At 44.1% G+C, this 18,757-nt stretch overlaps 1 protein-coding gene across 1 annotated transcript; it reads left to right on the top strand.

The window, feature by feature from the left end:
- The first annotated feature begins 5,140 nt into the window (after nt 1-5,140).
- LOC124655701 lies at nt 5,141-9,177 on the top strand. The gene is made up of 2 exons (XM_047194554.1): nt 5,141-5,700; nt 7,970-9,177. The coding sequence occupies exons 1-2, from the start codon at nt 5,141-5,143 to the stop codon at nt 8,946-8,948; spliced, it is 1,539 nt and encodes a 512-aa protein (XP_047050510.1). The 3' UTR covers nt 8,949-9,177.
- The last annotated feature ends 9,580 nt before the right edge of the window (nt 9,178-18,757 follow it).

The following is an 18,757-nucleotide window of genomic DNA, read 5'->3' as shown; positions in this document are numbered from 1 at the left end:
TAAATATTATGTTAGCATTGTAAATAGCACCACAGTTAGGAGCGGCTGGCTCCCTTCCCCGCTATGGCATTCTGTTACATGGGTTGATTTCCGTTGAATGCATGAAAATAATTCAGACAACAAGATATGCCAGGTCAAAATAAATGGAAACAATGTTGTTACAATGCTGAAGAAAAACAAATCACATGTACTATTGCTATTGTAAACGTAGTATTTCTTGGTCCGGAAATTTGTGAAGAAGTTTAGGATGCAACTCTTGGCACATCACTACATCAGCGCCAATATTCTGCTGATCACTTGCCATTGAGATCCAGATTGACACTGTTGGCTTCAAGCGTTAAACCTGAACCCAAAAACCTTGAAAAATGTCACTGTTCACTTACAAGTTTCCATACAGTACAAATGTACTCGGTTCATGAGGAAAATAAAGTAGGTAGCATGACTGAAATCTAAATTACGCACATGCTTCCCTAGAATAGCCAACAAGGGAGTAACCGAGTAAGAAACTTGATCTGCTTGTCCAAATAGGATTTTTCTGAGCCAACTTCACCAGCGGATGCATTGCCACCTATATCAGAAAACAAAAATTCCTTGGATTTTTTCAGGTTCTATATTTGTGACTTGCACAATGCTGTAGCCTTTGCACGATATGAGTTCACATCTCCAATCTTGTATGCAGACTCGAAAGCCGAAAATATATGCATGTTTCTAGGACTGAACTAAGGGAACTAAAATAAGGACGAATGACCAAAATATACAACATACCAACATTTTCTAAATGAATTCATCTCTGATGATAAAAGTTCACCCACACGCATACAGTAGCATTGCATTTATGCAAGTGAAGATACATTTGCAAGATTTCCATAAGATCACATTAATAAAACATTCATGGATAATGATGCAATGAAAATAACACCTTTAGTCGCCTAAATTTTCACCTGATTCATTTTCCGGAAAATGAGATAGCATTCAAGAAGTAATAGCTATTGAAAAGTAACTCCAAATCACATCTGAAAAAACATAGCTTTACAAGCCCTACTTATCTCTGTAAAACTAACACATCAACTGAAGTTTAGATTGCAAAAAAAAAAGTTTCTTGAGTCTGTTATGCAATCATCATGCCTCAATTTATTTGTGTTGCGACTGTTCACTCGTAAAGGATTCAAGGCAATGACAGCATACAACATGTGATGCTCAATCTATAAATTTAGAGGTTAGCCTATTTTATTATGGGAACATTTAGTAGTACAAATATAAAACCACCTTAACTGAAAGCATACTAGCAACCATCAGAACAAAAACTATGAGATCAAATCAAAGTGATTACCTTGACAGTCCCAACTGATAGGATGCAGAGAAATCCCTTAGCATCCTTTTATTGATGGATTCCCCTCTTTTTTTTGGAGGCACATCGTCAACAGCTTCGGTCTGCTACTGACACACATATGTGGGAATACTGATGCATATGATATGCTTGCACTTGCTCACTCTCTTTGGCCTCAAGGTGTCACATAAGTAAAAAAAAAAGTAAGATAGATGGCAGTAGAAAAAAAAGAGTGAATCACCTGACCAGTAACCTGCCATGCAAACCAATAATATAAAAAGAGTGCATTCATGTAACCTGTTGTAACCATTATATCTTCTTAGGAGGAGTGTACTCTTGAACCTTCTACCCTTTCAATGAAATGAAACGCAAATGTTTTTGCGTTTTCTCAAAAAAAAAATCCATCGACGGTGTGGGATGTTTCTTTTGTTTACATGGTAAAACCGACATTCTACATTGCGGCAACGTTTAGAAACAGTGGAAAGGTGGCCGGTTGGATAATCTCTATCAACTCTTCCCTCACCGTTGTGCATCACCTCTTTATATAATAAAAATGAGAAAAAAATGGTTACATCAATAAAAGATACAATAAAAAGGAAAATATATAAAGAGTTCTAGCATTGATGGTGGGCACATAACCAGACACTCGAAGCCCATACCTGAGAAATTAACCTGATACCCGAACCCGTATAGCAAATTACAATGATGTGCTTCAAAATTTTAATTTCACGAAGCCCATAGGAAAAACCTTATTTCACTTAAATATCCAGCAAAATAAATACCAGTAGCTAGCATGATATTGTCCCTGATTATCTTTTCATTGATCCCTAATATTTGCCAGGATACTTGTTTAGTCATGGCATTGCCACCCCTTTTGAATATCATTCACAGCTTCCGTATGGCCTTGCATCTACCATAAGAAAAAAATCGGTTATGAAAGTTGCAAACGGAAAGTCCATGGTCTAGGGGCTGGTCAGACAAATGTTTCTATGCGTCTAAGCAATTATAAGAAGAACCAATCTCCATGTTATCATTTATAATTACACCGGAACTGTGTCGCATGCAGGATATGGCCAATTCAGTTCACATGGGTACCCACCAAAGTTTTCAAGGAGATCCTAAACTATTGTATGACACAAGTAGGCAAACAAGCAATGGCCTTGACCTTTGGTAAGCATACATATGACAAGGATAAGTATTTGCAAAAGCCAGAAGGGTGTGGTATGGCACTAACCTATTGATCAAAGTAGAAAAAAAAGAGCAGTTCTGTAGGTAAGTACTAAGCCCTTTTCTTACATCTTAACACTTAGATCAATTGAATAACCATCTCCCAGAAGTTTTGGAAAATGTATTGGTCAGTACAGTACCAAGAACCATGGACACTATCCTTTATTAAGCTAGAGCACCAGTAAAAAGCTATGACTATAATTTACATATGCATAGCCACTATGATCCAGCTATGAGACAGTTAACATTAAAGGAATAAAATCTGAATAGACAAAGAAATAAAATCTGAATAGACAAAGAAATAACACAGTGATGCATCAACCTTATTCCGTTTCCTTTGCCCGCTCATACCAACCAATAAGTACATAGTGAGACGGGGAATCACGTAACGTACTATTCTTTGTAAAGCGTACTTGTTTGTTCGACAACCAGATGACATGGCAGCACATATCCGCAAGATTTCATTCCAGTGCATGTCCTATAGTCAAAATGGATTAGTCCAGCTTATCAAATAAATAAATAAATAACCAAGAATATGCAACATAGTATTTCCTATGTTTCGCCACATGACTTCGTTTGGTGTTAGTCCAGAAGCTAGCATAACGGATATGAGCGCTGGAAGGTGGCCAACTTGGCCTCTCCAAATATGTATTGAGACTACTCTCAGTGCTGACAAATTGAACATACACATCATTTCGTTACTATTTCTAGTACCTAATCGAGGAAATAAAAATTCAGTAGAATAGTTAAATGACATTTGAAATACATAACCGACAATGTGTATTAAACGCACCAATATCTGCAAGTTTATATTATGTGTTGCTCCTGTTCATCTGAAGTTCCTTGTATCCCGTTTGCTAGTGTATCTTGAACTGCATCTGGACAAAATTGAGCTCCGCATCTTGAGCCAGAGAGCAAACTGACCAGCATGTACCAGATGGCCCAACTAGTTTAACTGAAAAATTGGTTAGACCGTGTTTCCCTATATCCCCGCCACTCCTCCCAAAGATCGGATCCTCTCTTCCCAAATTTTGCATGTTTAAAGTCCCCCTAAGTAAATAACAATATAATTAAGCACTACTACCTCTTATCATTATCAAGAAATGAAGTGGTGGCATCAGCACATGCAAAGCATCTAAGGCATCTCAATGTCCTCCGACAGCCAATTTTGGATTTCTGGGAGGGGCACATGGTTTCCTCTATTATCTTAGAGAGGTGGAGGGCTCTGCAAAAAGAAAATACATAGATCAAATAAAATCAACATTAGAATATTTTTATGCATGCTTCAACAAAATATCTGAATCTTGTTTCCTCTACACAAAAATTTTCATGAAACACATACCAGATATCACAGTTGGTTCATATTTCATCTATTTCCCCTTTTATGATTACACAAACTGAACAACAATATACATTTTTTTTGAAAAAGACGTGATTGTCAAGCAAGAGATTGATGGTTCACCCACCCAAAAAATTCACCATCGCAATCAGATTTAGAAACCAAATCAAGAAACAAGGAATCATGTCCCTCCTCTACATTCTGATGCCGCCACTTTGTGAGCAATCGTCTCTGCTAGGTCCTGCAGGTCACTTCTCTGGCCATGATCATGGTCACTATTCTGATCGTACTGCTGCAATTAATGAGATGAAGGTGAATCCCTTTCAAGAGAAGAATTGTATTGTGAAGTAGTACAGAGTAGAGATCACATCCGAACCATCAGGCATCAGCTCAGGCCACCGCCACCCCCATGAGCCCAGGGAACCGCCCCCTTTCCTCAGTAGTCTGCCCCACATGCTCAGATCATTTCTCCAGGCGGCCGCCCCACGGTCGTCCTCAGATCACCAGCGCCGCAGCATCCACCGACGCGCGCTGTTGCAAGGGACACAGGGGAGAAACGAGATATGAGGAGGTACCAGGGAATCCTTGATTGCAAGTTAGAGAGGGGGAACGAGGAAGACAGGGACGAGATGCCAGGATGCATGGCGCCCGCGTTTTCTCTCGTCGGACTCGCTCGAGAAGCCACCGCCGCTGTCGTGCCAGCCTCTCCGCACCTACTCCATCCGCTCAAACGCGCACCGACACAACCGTCACGCCACCGTCGCTAGCACCACGACCGCGATGGGCGATGGCCACCAACACAGCTACAGGCGACGACATGACAAGCGCGCTCGCAGTCCACTCCTCCTGCGGCGCGGCCAACACGCGAGCGGCTGCGGCGGGGGAGAAAAGTGAGGGCGGCGGCGGGACCCTATCTAGTATCTACCCCAGTAGTCTACTGAGCCGTTCATTTTTCATTCAATCCCCCGCCCACACACACAGATACTCTCTCTCGCCGCCGGCGCTCCGTCCCCAGATCTTGTAGGCGGCGCTCCGTCCCGAATCCCACCTCCTCCTTCTGGACGGCACGGCAGTGCTCCGGTCTCTGGTCTTATTTTTGGACCATCGATCGATTCCGATTCCGACTCCCACTCCTTGACCCATACAACCTTCTCGATCTGAATCCGGACAGCTTCCAGTGTTGATGCCGATGGCTCTATATAATCGCCTCCACGTTGATTCGTCGCGCAGCTGGAGGTAGCTCACTCATGGCCAGGACCGCGGCGAGTCGCCGGCGCCGTCCACGCGGCGACGACCGGATCAGCGCCCTCTCCGACGATCTCCTCTTTTTGGTCCTGCGCCGCCTCGACATCCGGGCGGCGGTCGGCACCGCGGTGCTCTCCAGGCGCTGGGCTTGCCTCCGCCGTGAGCTCCCCGTCCTCGACTTCAGTGTGGGCGCCTTGCTCCCGCCGCGCTACCACCGTTGGATCCAGCTCCACGACCAAGTCGGGAAGGCTAGTTTTCCGTACGACAGGACTCAAGTGTCACGAGAGCTCATGCCTAACATCAGGAGGTACGAGCACCGCGCCATGCGCGCCTTGACCAGGTCAGTCGAGAGCTTCCTGGACTCTGCTGCATCCGCCGTCCGCCGCAGGAAGATCAGTAGGCTGAGGCTCGAGTTCTTTGTCACCCCAACCCCAAGCACCGCCTGCATGAATCAGCTCATCGCCGAGGCCATCGATGCTTGTGGGGTGGATGACCTCCACGTTGTTGCTAAGCCAATTTTCTGGCGACGTGCAGTCCACAACTTTGCCAGCCATGGCCTTTGTAAGAGCATCTCTAGCAGATCCCGCAAACGCGCCCTGCATCGCCTCTATGCGGTTTTTGGCCAAAAAATGGACCAGGGTAGATCCCGCATAGCCGCCAAAACCGCAAATTTCGATGCAGGGGCCGCCATCCGCGTCGCCCAAAACCGCACAAAAGCAGTTTTTGGTGCCCTATGCAGGCCGGTCTGCATCGCGTGCGAGGCGTCGGTGCGAAGGGAAAAAACTCGCGCGAAGGAACTTTCAGTCGCCCCTTCCGCGAGCGAGCGCCGCCGCCGCGCGCCGCCGCAGATCTCGGGCACGTCCGACCTCGCCCCCCGCGTAGGAGCGCCTCGCCGGCTCGCCGCACCGAATCGCCGCTCGCGGGTGGCCGTCGGCGACCCAATCGAGCGAATCCCGCCCGCGATTCGAGCGCCGCCGCCCGAGATTCGGCGCCGCCGCCCGCGATTCGAGCGCCGCCGCCGTCGCAAGGTATGCTTGTTCTTCGGCTTGTTCTTCGCCATTTCTCGCCGGCCTTCGCCCACCTCACTCGCGGCTCCTTTGTAGATGCCGTTGAGCCCCGCGGCGCCGTTTTTAATGGAGGATTCATCGGACTCCTCCGACTCCGACATGGACGAGCTGCTCGACGACGACATGGAGGACACGGTGGTGCTTGTCGCCGCGAAGGAGCTCGCGGACAGGCGAGGAAGAAGGTGCGGGGCGGCTCGAAGGTCGGCCGCCTTTGCATTCCACGCAACCGCAAGCTCGGCAACGACCTGTTGATGCGCGATTACTTCGCCGAGGTACCGACATATCCTCCTCATCTTTTTCGCCGCCGGTACCGAATGCGGCGATCTCTTTTCAACAAAATTGTGCGAACTTGCGAGACAAATACTCGCTATTTCAAGCGCAAGCGCAATGTCTGCCGGATTGTTAGGTTTCGGCGCGCATCAAAAGATCTCCGCGGTCATGCGGATATTAGCTTACGGCATCCCGGCCGATTACGCCGATGAGTATCTTCGCATTGGTGAAGATACATCAATGGAATCTGTCCGGCGGTTTTGCAAAGTGATGATTCGTATGTATGGCCCTGTTTATTTGCGAGCCCCCAATGAACAAGACACGGTGAGGCTGATGGCACAAAATGAGGCTCGAGGTTGGCCGGGAATGCTAGGCAGCATAGATTGTATGCATTGGACATGGAAGAATTGCCCGAAGGCATACCAGGGCATATATTGTGGCAAAAGCCATGATCCAACAATTATTCTTGAGGCTGTTGCCTCTGAGGATCTATGGATTTGGCATTGCTTTTTGGTTTGCCGGGTTCTCTCAATGATATCAATGTGCTTGCATAGGTCTCATCTTCTTGCCCGGCTAGCTAGTGGTGATGCCCCGGCTTGCAACTACACCGTCAATGGCCATGATTACACAATGGGTTATTACCTTGCCGATGGCATATACCCGGAGTGGTCAACATTTGTGAAAACAATCGAAATCCTCTTAGTAGAGCTGAATCTGAATTTGCAAAAGCACAAGAGGCAGCCCGAAAGGACATTGAGAGAGCTTTCGGTGTTTTGCAAGCTAGGTTTGCAATTGTGAGAGGTCCCAGTAGGTTTTGGGACAAAGAGACCCTCAAGGATATCATGACAACTTGTGTAATTCTTCACAACATGATTATCGAAGATGAGAGGGATTTGAACTTGGAGTTCTTCTTTGACAATGTCGGCACTAGGGTGAAGCCAGCCCGAAATCCGGATCAAATTGAAGCATTTCTTGAGACATACCGCAACATTGAGAATGCGGGATCTCACAAGCAACTCCAGGAAGATCTGATTCAGCATCATTGGATGAGGCATGGTGGCCATTGATGAACATTTTTCACATTTATTTGATGTATGATTCAAACATTCATTTGTATTTGTAATAATTTGTTTAATTATTTGGATTTGAACTCTTGTTGTAATATGGATTATTGTTGTATTGTGTGCTGAACTATGAATTATTATGTTTTATTCTGTTATATTATGCATTAGAAATAAACTAGGTTGAATAGAAATGTTGAAATGTGCAAAAACCCTGTTTTGCAGTCTAGTATACAGGTTTCGTGCGTGCTCCGGCCGAGCAGATCCCGCATGCGCAAACCGCATAACAGCATATTCCCGAATATGCTGTTATGCGGTTTGCGCATGCGGGATCTGCTCGGCCGGAGCAAATTTCGGCCTGCATATCGCGTTTTTCGCGGCCTGCATACGCGCGTATGCGGTTTGCGGTTTGCGGGATCTGCTAGAGATGCTCTAAGGAGCCCAGCGCGTCACGCCTGCAAAGCCTCAAGCTTGGAGGCTGCGTGCTCCCACCGCTGCACGAGTACGGCGCGCTCACTACGCTGATCCTGCAAGACATACCGGAATCGACGCCCGAGGCAGCCTACCAGGGCGTCTTCACCTTGTGCCAGCAGCTGCAGGTTCTGCATCTCATCTCCTGCCAGTGCAGCGGCAAGGTCATATTCGTGGACGCCCCCATGTCAAAAATCCGGGAGCTTGTTGTGGACAAGTGCAGATTCAGACAGTTCCGTCTAAGGGCTCTTCCAAATCTCGAGAGCCTAGCCTTCCTGGGACCTAGAGTGTACCTCGAGTCTGCCTCATTTCCCCGTCTCAGGAAATTTAACCTCACGTCTTGCCTCGGTGTGACAATGCGAGGATTTCGCGAATACTTGAAGGAAAACTTGAAGATAGATCATGAGTCGCTTCTTGAATACATGCCAGACATAACACATCTGATTCTCAGGATCAGTGGACCTGACAGATGGATTGTGCCGTCTAGATCCCCGTCCACATTGTTGCCTAACCTGAGGCGGTGTCTGATCGCCGATGTGCCTTCGTCCTGGGATGTCTCATGGCCCCGCCTCCTGATCGAGACGGCGCCCGCTCTGGAGGTCCTCCACATCCACATTGCAACTTGCATAGAAGAGCCCGGTGACAAGATACGCTGGAAACCAAGCAAGCTTCGGCACCATCACTTGGAGGAGTTTACTATAGTTGGTTATGAGGGAAGAGAGAGGCAGATTTACCTTGTCAATTTTGTCATGAGAGCATGCACAGCGTTGCGCCGTGTCTCTATCTTCAAGAACGGGCATGCTCAGAACAAGGGGCACTGGGACTGGGAGTTGATGACGCAGCAACACTCCTGGACAGACGAGGAGAAGGACAGCACACTGATGCACATCATGGATGGGGTTTCTTTGTCAGTTGATCCAGTTCAACTAGCTTTTGGCTGAGTTTTCTCATGTTTGTGCATGACCTGCAACCGTCTAGCAGGGTTGAAGCTTGGAAAATATGGTAATGGGTTCATGGCTATCAAACTACAGGGTCCATGCAAAATATAATAGTGCGAAGCAATCAAATAGTACTAGATTAGTGCAAATTCATTGGGTTCAGCTGAACCCAACGGCTACATGCTAGATTGGCCCCTGCCATCTTGTAATGCACAGGCTTCTTTATATTTAATCTGATGTAATTTACAATCTCATGCAGTCAAATATTGTGCTCCTTACTTGTTCTTCTGCGCAACTTCGGCTTGACTTACTTGGTGCATAAGTGTAAAGTTTGTCATAAGTTTTTATTTATAATGCACAACTTGTCATATAAAGTCTTCTTGTCGCATCCATTTCCGAATCAAATATTATAGCGCTCTTATGATATATCATTATATGATATATGTAGCATTAGTTGCTCTGTTTGCAGACCCATGTCCTATATATCCTTACAGTTGATTAGCACTAATTATTTTTATCATGTCAAATACTGCAGCCATCAGATCAAATTACTAAGCTTTAGATATTTCTGCTGAAATCCCCCTGTTTCAGGTCCTGATTTCTCTGTATACTCTCTACCCTATGCCTGTCTTGATGCCTTAACATTTCCGTGCCTCCTCAAGCATGTGCTCTATCGAGGAGGCATGTGTCATGCTTCAAGTTCACAATCACAACGACCTCGCTGTCCCTAGATGGAAAGTTGGAAACTGCAATGGTGGGGACCGACAACATGCTACCGTCTCAGGGATGCGTGCATGGTGTTCACTAAGATGCCAGAGCACTCTCTGCCTCAATGCTGTGCTTGCTGCAATTTATATTTGTTTTTTTCTTTTTTAATTTTTGGATTAAACAGTTCAGTTTTATGTATTTGTCAAGCTATTTGACTTCCCTTCGTTTGTCTTGTGACCTAACAGTTTTACGACCAGCACGTTTTGATCTCCTATAATTGTACAGTTCCCTGAAATACTCTATAGCACTACATTATCCATACAGATTCTTCGTTCTCAATTGTTATTTGGACCATGATGCATGAGCAGTAGATGATGAAACAATGGGAAGAGAAGCATCCCTAAAACTATATACTTATAAGGAATTGAGGACTATGCCAAATGGTAAAAAGTTCTGCGAGGACTACCGGAAAATTTGTTTTTACCGTGTACAAGATTGTTTGCCGAGTGTATACTTCTGCGGAACACGGCAAAGAGAAGCTTTGCCGTGCGTCCGCAAAAAAACACACGGCAAAGAAAAAATACTCGGCGAAATTTGAAAAAACACACGGCAAAGAAAGAACGCACGGCAAAATTTTGAAGAACACACGGCAAAAAGAAACTACTCGGCAAAGATCTAAAAAACACACGGCAAACAATATATACTCAGCAAAACAATGAGACACGTGGCAACTTCGGTCGAACGAAACGGGGCCGTGACAGAGCGAAAGCTTTGCCGTGTGTTTTTCTAGACACTCGACAAAGACCGTAGTTCCTGATTGGCCGAAATGAAACTCCTGCGGATCGTGCCCTCCGCGCCATTGGATCGTCTAAACATCAACGGCCATGATCTCTTCGCTCGTTCTCTATCCTCTCCGTCCTCTCTACTTCCATTTGTTTTCTTTTCTTTTCTTTTCCGCTCTCTCCCCGGTGGACAGTGTGTGGCCAGCTCAAAGCTATCAATAGCCTGTGCCTTATCTCTTCCTATGCTCAAACACAGGACGAGACCATCGCTCACCCACCCACCTCCAATCTCCTCCGCCTCTGCCTCAAACGCGCCGCCGCCGGACTTGGACCAGATCCCAACTACCGCACGCAGATGCATCTCGCGCCCCTCCACGGCTGGGTGAAGCCTGGGTCTTCCCCGCCGGCGAGCACGTCCGACTTGCGCACCTCCCACGGCCGTCGAGTGGCCATGTCCTCCACGCCGAAGTCCGCCGCCTCCCAGCAGGCCAGGCCAACAAGACGTCGAGGGAGAGCCCCATCGCGTTTCTGCCTCCAGCGGCTACTCTCGGCGACCTGCGGCGGCTCCTCTCCGACGACTTCCTCATGGCCGACGAGCATGTCAACTCGGATGAGGCCAAGCGAGCAGCAGCACCTCCAAGTCCGGCGGCGAGCTCAATCCTGCAGCCCTCTGGCCTCCAGCGCCGCACCTCCAAGACCGGCGGCGAGCGAGAACGGCAGCCGGGTCGTCGCCTGTGGGCGGCGCTCCTCTATTTTTTTTTATTTCTGGAATCTAGCTCCGCCGTGCTATTGGAAGAGAGGCCCACGGCAAAGTCCGCCACCGCAAGTTAACTAGGGAAACCGTCAATTCATTTTTTGCCGTGTACCGCACAGTTAGGCACACGGCAAAGCCTATGCCGTGTTCCGGACAGTTAGACACACGGCAAAGCACCTTTGCCGAGCTGTTTTTTGCCATGTGCTCTTCGCCGTGAGCTGCCACACGGTGATCGCTTTGCCGTGTTCCGAAACGGATTTACCGTGTTTTTTGCCAACACGGCAAAACTAGTTTTTCCCGTAGCGCGGGACCAAAGCGAGGAAAACACGGAACAGACGAAACGCGATGGAACTAAACCGAACCGTTATTTTTTTGGAATTGCTAATTCCAAGTCGCCTGGTTTTTAATAGCTCTCAGTCACGTATCAAACCGTCCATTGTTTTGCTGTTAGATTCGTGCTAACGTACAGTACGAGGCTTTTTCTCTTCGTGTTTTCCCGGTCGGGCTGTGCTGTGGGCTTCCTGTTCCTTTCTTTTTTGGGCCGTTCTTTTTTCGGGCCCTGTTTCTTTTCTTATGTTTTATGTGGGCCGCTTTTCTGCCTGATGGGTCGTGGTTTGTTGTCCCCAAATGGGCTGCGGGTTTTTTTTCTGTGTGCTGCTGTTTCAATTTTTCTTTTTTGCGGGCCATGTTCTTGTTAAATTTTTTTGGAACCCCCCTAGTTTTATTTTCTTGTATTTTTTGTTGTACTTTTTTTAGTAATGCTTATATATCTGATTTTTTTATGGATGTTATTCCTAACACAAGGGACATCTAATCAAAATTAAATCCATTTGATTAATTAGTTTCTTTTTTATGTTGATTTTTAGGAATTGATGCGAATTTTTTGGAGTATACTCAGGTCCACTAGGCTTTACTAGTAATTTAGCACTTTAATCTAGCTTTTTGGGTATGTACTAAATGGATGTGATGATGAACCTCCAATACTTTTTTTTTTGCTTCGAGCATTGTAACTACAAAAATTCCCGCATATTGTTTTATAATCGGGAAAAAATGCAGCTTTGGATTAACCTTAGTTGTGTGTGGTTTTGCAAATGGGTTAAACATTTTTTTTTTGCATGCGGGGTTGCAAACTAAGTTATCGCATGTGGGTGCATTTGAATTAAACCTCAATTGAATATAGTCGAAACTGGATATTAACCCAGTTGCAATGGGGTCGCAACTTTGGTTAAACCTCATTTGAATGTGGGTCACAACTAAATTAAAATCTCAGTTTTATGTGTTTTGTAACTTTGGTTAAACCTCAGTTACATATGGTTTAAACTGAGTTTTTCCCGGTTGAATTGTATGTTGTCAGTTGCATGTAGGTTTGCAACTGAGGTTTATTCGGTTGCATTTTGCATGTGGGGGTTGTAAGTGTGGTAGATATTTATGCATTTTTTTAGTTTTTTCTGGTTGCATATCGTTTTTTAAAACTCAATTTGCATATGTACCGCAACTTGGATAAACCTAAGTTTCATGTGGGTTGTAATTGGGGTTTAAAGTTTAGTTGCAGTTGGGGTCGCAATTGGGTTAAACCTCAGTTGCATTTCATCCATGATTCATCGACCATAGGCCCGCATGGTCGACGTCTAGCGTGGTCCGATGTCTACGGGAGCTTCTATTCTTGTAGACAGTGTTGGGCCTCCAAGAGCAGAGGTTTGTAGAACAGCAACAAGTTTCCCTTAAGTGGATCACCCAAGGTTTATCGAACTCAGGGAGGAAGAGGTCAAAGATATCCCTCTCAAGCAACCCCGCAACCACAAAGCAAGAAGTCTCTTGTGTTCCCAACACACCTAATAGGTGCACTAGTTCGGCGAAGAGATAGTGAAATACAGGTGGTATGAATAAATGCGAGCAAGTAGCAACGGCACCAGACAAAGTGCTTTGTCTGTCCAGGACTGGTGTGTGGTTGATGGTGGTAATATTGCAGGAAGTATAGATGCAGTAAAACAGTAAACGAACAGCGATAGTAGTATTTAGGAACAAGGCCTAGGGATCATACTTTCACTAGTGGACACTCTCAACATTGATCACATAACAGAATAAATAGATAGATGCTAGACTCTACACCCTCTTGTTGGATGATGAACACCACTAACTGTGTAGGATTACACGAACCCTCAATGCCGGAGTTAACAAGCTCCACAATATTCAATGTTCATATTTAAATAACCTTAGAGTGCATAACAGATCAACATAACCAAACCAAGTACTAACATAGAATGCACACTGTCACCTTCACACTACGAAAGGAGGAATAGATCACATCAATACTATCATAGCAATAGTTAACTTCATAATCTACAAGAGATCACAATCATAGCCTACGCCAAGTACTACACGATGCACACACTCGTCACCATTACACCGCAGTGAGGAATAAACTACTTTAATAACATCACTAGAGTAGCACACAGATATATTGTGATACAAAACACATTGCAATCATAAAGAGATATAAATAAGCACTTCACTATGCCATTCATAACGATGAATAAGTATTCTCGTGAAATATAGCCTAAGAGACCCACACGGTGCACACACTCGTCACCTTTACACACGTGGGACAAGGAGTCTCCGGAGATCACATAAGTAAAATCCACTTGACTAGCACAATGACATCTAGATTACAAGCATCATCATATGAATCTCAATCATGTAAGGCAGCTCATGAGATTATTGTATTGAAGCACATAGGAGAGAGATTAACCACATAGCTACCGGTACATGCCCCGAGCCTCGATGGAGAACTACTCCCTCCTCATGGGAGACAGCAGCATTGATGGAGATGGCGGTGGTGTCGATGGAGGAGCCTTCCGGGGCACTTCCCCGTCCCGGCGGCGTGCCGGAACAGAGACTCCTGTCCCCCAGATCTTGGCTTCGCGATGGCGGCGGCTCTGGAAGGTTTCTCGTACCGTGGCTTTCCGTACTGGGCGTTTTGCGACGAAGGCTATTTGTAGGCGGAAGGGCAGGTAAAGGGGCGACGCGAGGGGCCCACACGATAGGGCCGCGCGGCCTGGGCCCAGGCCGCACCGCCCTGGCGTGTCGCCGCCTCGTCGCCCCACTTCGTTACGTCTTCGGTCTTCTGGAAGCTTCGTGGCAAAATAGGCCCCTGGGCGTTGATTTCGTCCAATTCCGAGAATATTTCCTTACTAGGATTTACGAAACCAAAAACAGCAGTAAAACAAGAATCGGCTCTTCGGCATCTCGTTAATAGGTTAGTGCCGGAAAATGCATAAATACGACATATAATGTGTATAAAACATGTAGATATCATCAATAATGTGGCATGGAACATAAGAAATTATCGATACGTCGGAGACGTATCAGCATCTCCAAGCTTAGTTCCTGCTCGTCCCGAGCAGGTAAACGATAACAAAGATAATTTCTGGAGTGACATGCCATCATAACCTTGATCATACTATTGTAAACATATGTAATGAATGCAGCGATCAAAACAATGGTAATGACATGAGTAAACAACTGAATCATAAAGCAAAGACTTTTCATGAATAGTACTTAAAGACAAGCATCAATAAGTCTTGCATAAGAGTTAACTCATAAAGCAATAAATCAAAGTAAAGGTATTGAAGCAACACAAAGGAAGATTAAGTTTCAGCGGTTGCTTTCAACTTGTAACATGTATATCTCATGGATAATTGTCAACATAGAGTAATATAACAAGTGCAATATGCAAATATGTAGGAATCAATGCACAGTTCACACAAGTGTTTTCTTCTTGAGGTGGAGAGAAATAGGTGAACTGACTCAACATAAAAGTAAAAGAAAGGTCCTTCAAAGAGGAAAGCATCGATTGCTATATTTGTGCTAGAGCTTTTATTTTGAAAACATGAAACAATTTTGTCAACGGTAGTAATAAAGCATATGTATCATGTAAATTATATCTTACAAGTTGCAAGCCTCATGCATAGTATACTAATAGTGTCCGCACCTTGTCCTAATTAGCTCTGGACTACCTGGATCATCGCAATACACATGTTTTAACCAAGTGTCACAAAGGGGTACCTCCGTGCCGCCTGTACAAAGGTCTAAGGAGAAAGCTCGCATTTTGGATTTCTCGCTTTTGATTATTCTCAACTTAGACATCCATACCGGGACAACATGGACAACATATAATGGACTCCTCTTTAATGCATAAGCATGTAGCAACAATTAGTATTCTCGTATGAGATTGAGGATATATGTCCAAAACTGAAACTTCCACCATGATTCATGGCTTTAGTTAGCGGCCCAATGTTCTTCTCTAACAATATGCACGCTCTAACCATTAAAGTGGTAGATCTCCCTTACTTCAGACAAGACGGACATGCATAGCAACTCACATGATATTCAACAAAGAGTAGTTGATGGCGTCCCGTAGAAAACATGGTTATCGCACAACAAGCAACTTAATAAGAGATAAAGTGCATAAGTACATATTCAATACCACAATAGTTTTTAAGCTATTTGTCCCATGAGCTATATATTGCAAAGGCGAATGATGGAAGTTTTAAAGGTAGCACTCAAGCAATTTACTTTGGAATGGCGGAGAAATACCATGTAGTAGGTAGGTATGGTGGACACAAATGGCATAGTGGTTGGCTCAAGGATTTTGGATGCATGAGAAGTATTCCCTCTCGATACAAGGTTTAGGCTAGCAAGGTTATTTGAAACAAACACAAGGATGAACCAGTGCAGCAAAACTCATATAAAAGACATATTGTAAACATTATAAGACTCTACACCGTCTTCCTTGTTGTTCAAAACTCAATACTAGATATTATCTAGACTTTAGAGAGACCAAATATGCAAACCAAATTTAGCAAGCTCTAGGTGTTTCTTCATTAATGGGTGCAAAGTATATGATGCAAGAGCTTAAACATGAGCACAACAATTGCCAAGTATCAAATTATTCAAGACATTTTAGAATTACTACATGTAGCATTTCCCGATTCCAACCATATAACAATTTAACGAAGAAGATTCAACCTTCGCCATGAATACTATGAGTAAAGCCTAAGGACATACTTGTCCATATGCAACAGCGGAGCGTGTCTCTCTCCCACACAATGAATGCTAGGATCCATTTTATTCAAAAAAAACAAAAACAAAAACAAACCGACGCTCCAAGCAAAGTACATAAGATGTCACCGAATAAAAATATAGTTTCAAGAGAAATGACCTGATAATTTGTCGATGAAGAAGGGGATGCCTTGGGCATCCCCAAGCTTAGACGCTTGAGTCTTCTTAAAATATGCAGGGGTGAACCACCGGGGCATCCCCAAGCTTAGAGCTTTCACTCTTCTTGATCATAGTATATCATCCTCCTCTCTTGACCCTTGAAAACTTCCTCCACACCAAACTCGAAACAACTCATTAGAGGGTTAGTGCATAATCAAAAATTCACATGTTAAGAGGTGACACAATCATTCTTAACACTTCGGACATTGCTCAAAGCTACTCGGAAGGTAATGGAACAAAGAAATCCACCCAACACAGCGAAAGAAGCAATGCGAAATAAAAGGCAGAATCTGTCAAAACAGAACAGTCCGTAAAGACGAATTTTATTGAGGCACCAGACTTGCTCAGATGAAAATTCTCAAATTAAATGAAAGTTGCGTACATATCTGAGGATCACTCACGTAAATTGGCATAATTTTCTGAGTTACCTACAGAGAATTAGGCCCAGATTCGTGACAGCAAGAAATATGTTTCTGCGCAGTAATCCAAATCTAGTATCAACCTTACTATCAAAGACTTTACTTGGCACAACAATGCAACAAAATTAAGATAAGGAGAGGTTGCTACAGTAGTAACAACTTCTAAGACACAAATACAAAATAAAAGTACTGTAGCAAATAAACACATGGGTTATCTCCCAAGAAGTTCTTTCTTTATAGCCATTAAGATGGGCTCATCAGTTTTAATGATGCACTCGCAAGAAATAGTATTTGAAGCAAAAGAGAGCATCAAGAGGCAAATTCAAAACACATTTAAGTCTAACATGCTTCCTATGCATAGGAATCTTGTAAATAAACAAGTTCATGAAGAGCAAAGTAACAAGCATAGGAAGATAGAACAACTGTAGCTTCAAAAATTTCAGCACATAGAGAGGTGTTTTAGTAACATGAAAATTTATACAACCATATTTTCCTCTCTCATAATAATATCCAGTAGCATCATGAGAAAACTCAACAATATAACTATCACATAAAGCATTCTTATCATGAGTCTCATGCATAAAATTATTACTACTCCCAACATAAGCATAATCAATTTTATTAGTTGTAGTGGGAGCAAATTCAACAAAGTAGCTATCATTATTATTCTCATCAAGCGTAGGAGGCATAGTATAATCACAACAAAATTTACTCTCCATAGTAGGTGGCACCAAAAGACCACTATCATTATAATCATCATATATGGGAGGCAAAGTATCATCAAAGAAAATTTTCTCCTCAATGCTTGGGGGACTAAAAAGATCATGAAAACCAGCTTCCCCAAGCTTAGAACTTTCTATATCATTATCAACAATGGTGTTCAAAGCGTTCATACTAATATTACTACCAGATGCAAATAAGATTCCATAGATTTTTTAATTTTCGCATCAAACAATCCATGTTTTAAATCAGGAAATAGAATAAGAAGCTCATTGTTGTCCATTATGCCTAACTAGTGTAAACAAGAAACAAAAAGATGCAATTGCAGGATCTAAAGGAAATAGCTTCGAGCACACACACAACGGCGCCAGAAAAAGTACTTTACCTGGGACCGGAGTATGAGAGCCTTTTACCTTTCCTCCCCGGCAACGGCGCCGTGAAAATAGCTTGATATCTACGGGAGCTTCTATTCTTGTAGACAGTGTTGGGCCTCCAAGAGCAGAGGTTTGTAGAACAGCGAGCAAGTTTCCCTTAAGTGGATCACCCAAGGTTTATCGAACTCGGGGAGGAAGAGGTCAAAGATATCCCTCTCAAGCAACCACTGCAACCACAAAGCAAGAAGTCTCTTGTGTCCCCAACACACCTAATAGGTGCACTAGTTCGACGAAGAGATAGTGAAATACAGGTGGTATGAATAAATGCGAGCAGTAGCAACGACACCAGAAAAGTGTTTTGCTGTCCAGGACTGGTGTGTGGTTGATGGTGGTAATATTGCAGGAAGTATAGATGCAGTAAAACAGTAAACGAACAGCGATAGCAGTATTTAGGAACAAGGCCTAGGGATCATACTTTCACTAGTGGATACTCTCAACATTGATCACATAACAGAATAAATAGATAGATGCTAGACTCTACACCCTCTTGTTGGATGATGAACACCACTAACTGTGTAGGATTACACGAACCCTCAATGCCGGAGTTAACAAGCTCCACAATATTCAATGTTCATATTTAAATAACCTTAGAGTGCATAACAGATCAACATAACCAAACCAAGTACTAACATAGCATGCACACTGTCACCTTCACACTACGAAAGGAGGAATAGATCACATCAATACTATCATAGCAATAGTTAACTTCATAATC

Source organism: Lolium rigidum, chromosome 5, assembly GCF_022539505.1.
Source record: "Lolium rigidum isolate FL_2022 chromosome 5, APGP_CSIRO_Lrig_0.1, whole genome shotgun sequence".
NCBI lineage: Eukaryota > Viridiplantae > Streptophyta > Magnoliopsida > Poales > Poaceae > Lolium > Lolium rigidum.
Note: the sequence above shows the minus strand (reverse complement) of the source record. Positions and strands in the feature narration are given on the sequence as shown.

What these genes read in the sequence shown, in the direction of transcription:
- LOC124655701 (XM_047194554.1), top strand. Translation starts at nt 5,141, where the DNA reads ATGGCCAGGACCGCGGCGAGTCGCCGGCGCCGTCCACGCGGCGACGAC. An exon ending in TTTGCCAGCCATGGCCTTTG is followed by an intron (nt 5,701 to 7,969) that starts TAAGAGCATCTC and finishes CTAGAGATGCTC; the next exon opens with TAAGGAGCCCAGCGCGTCAC.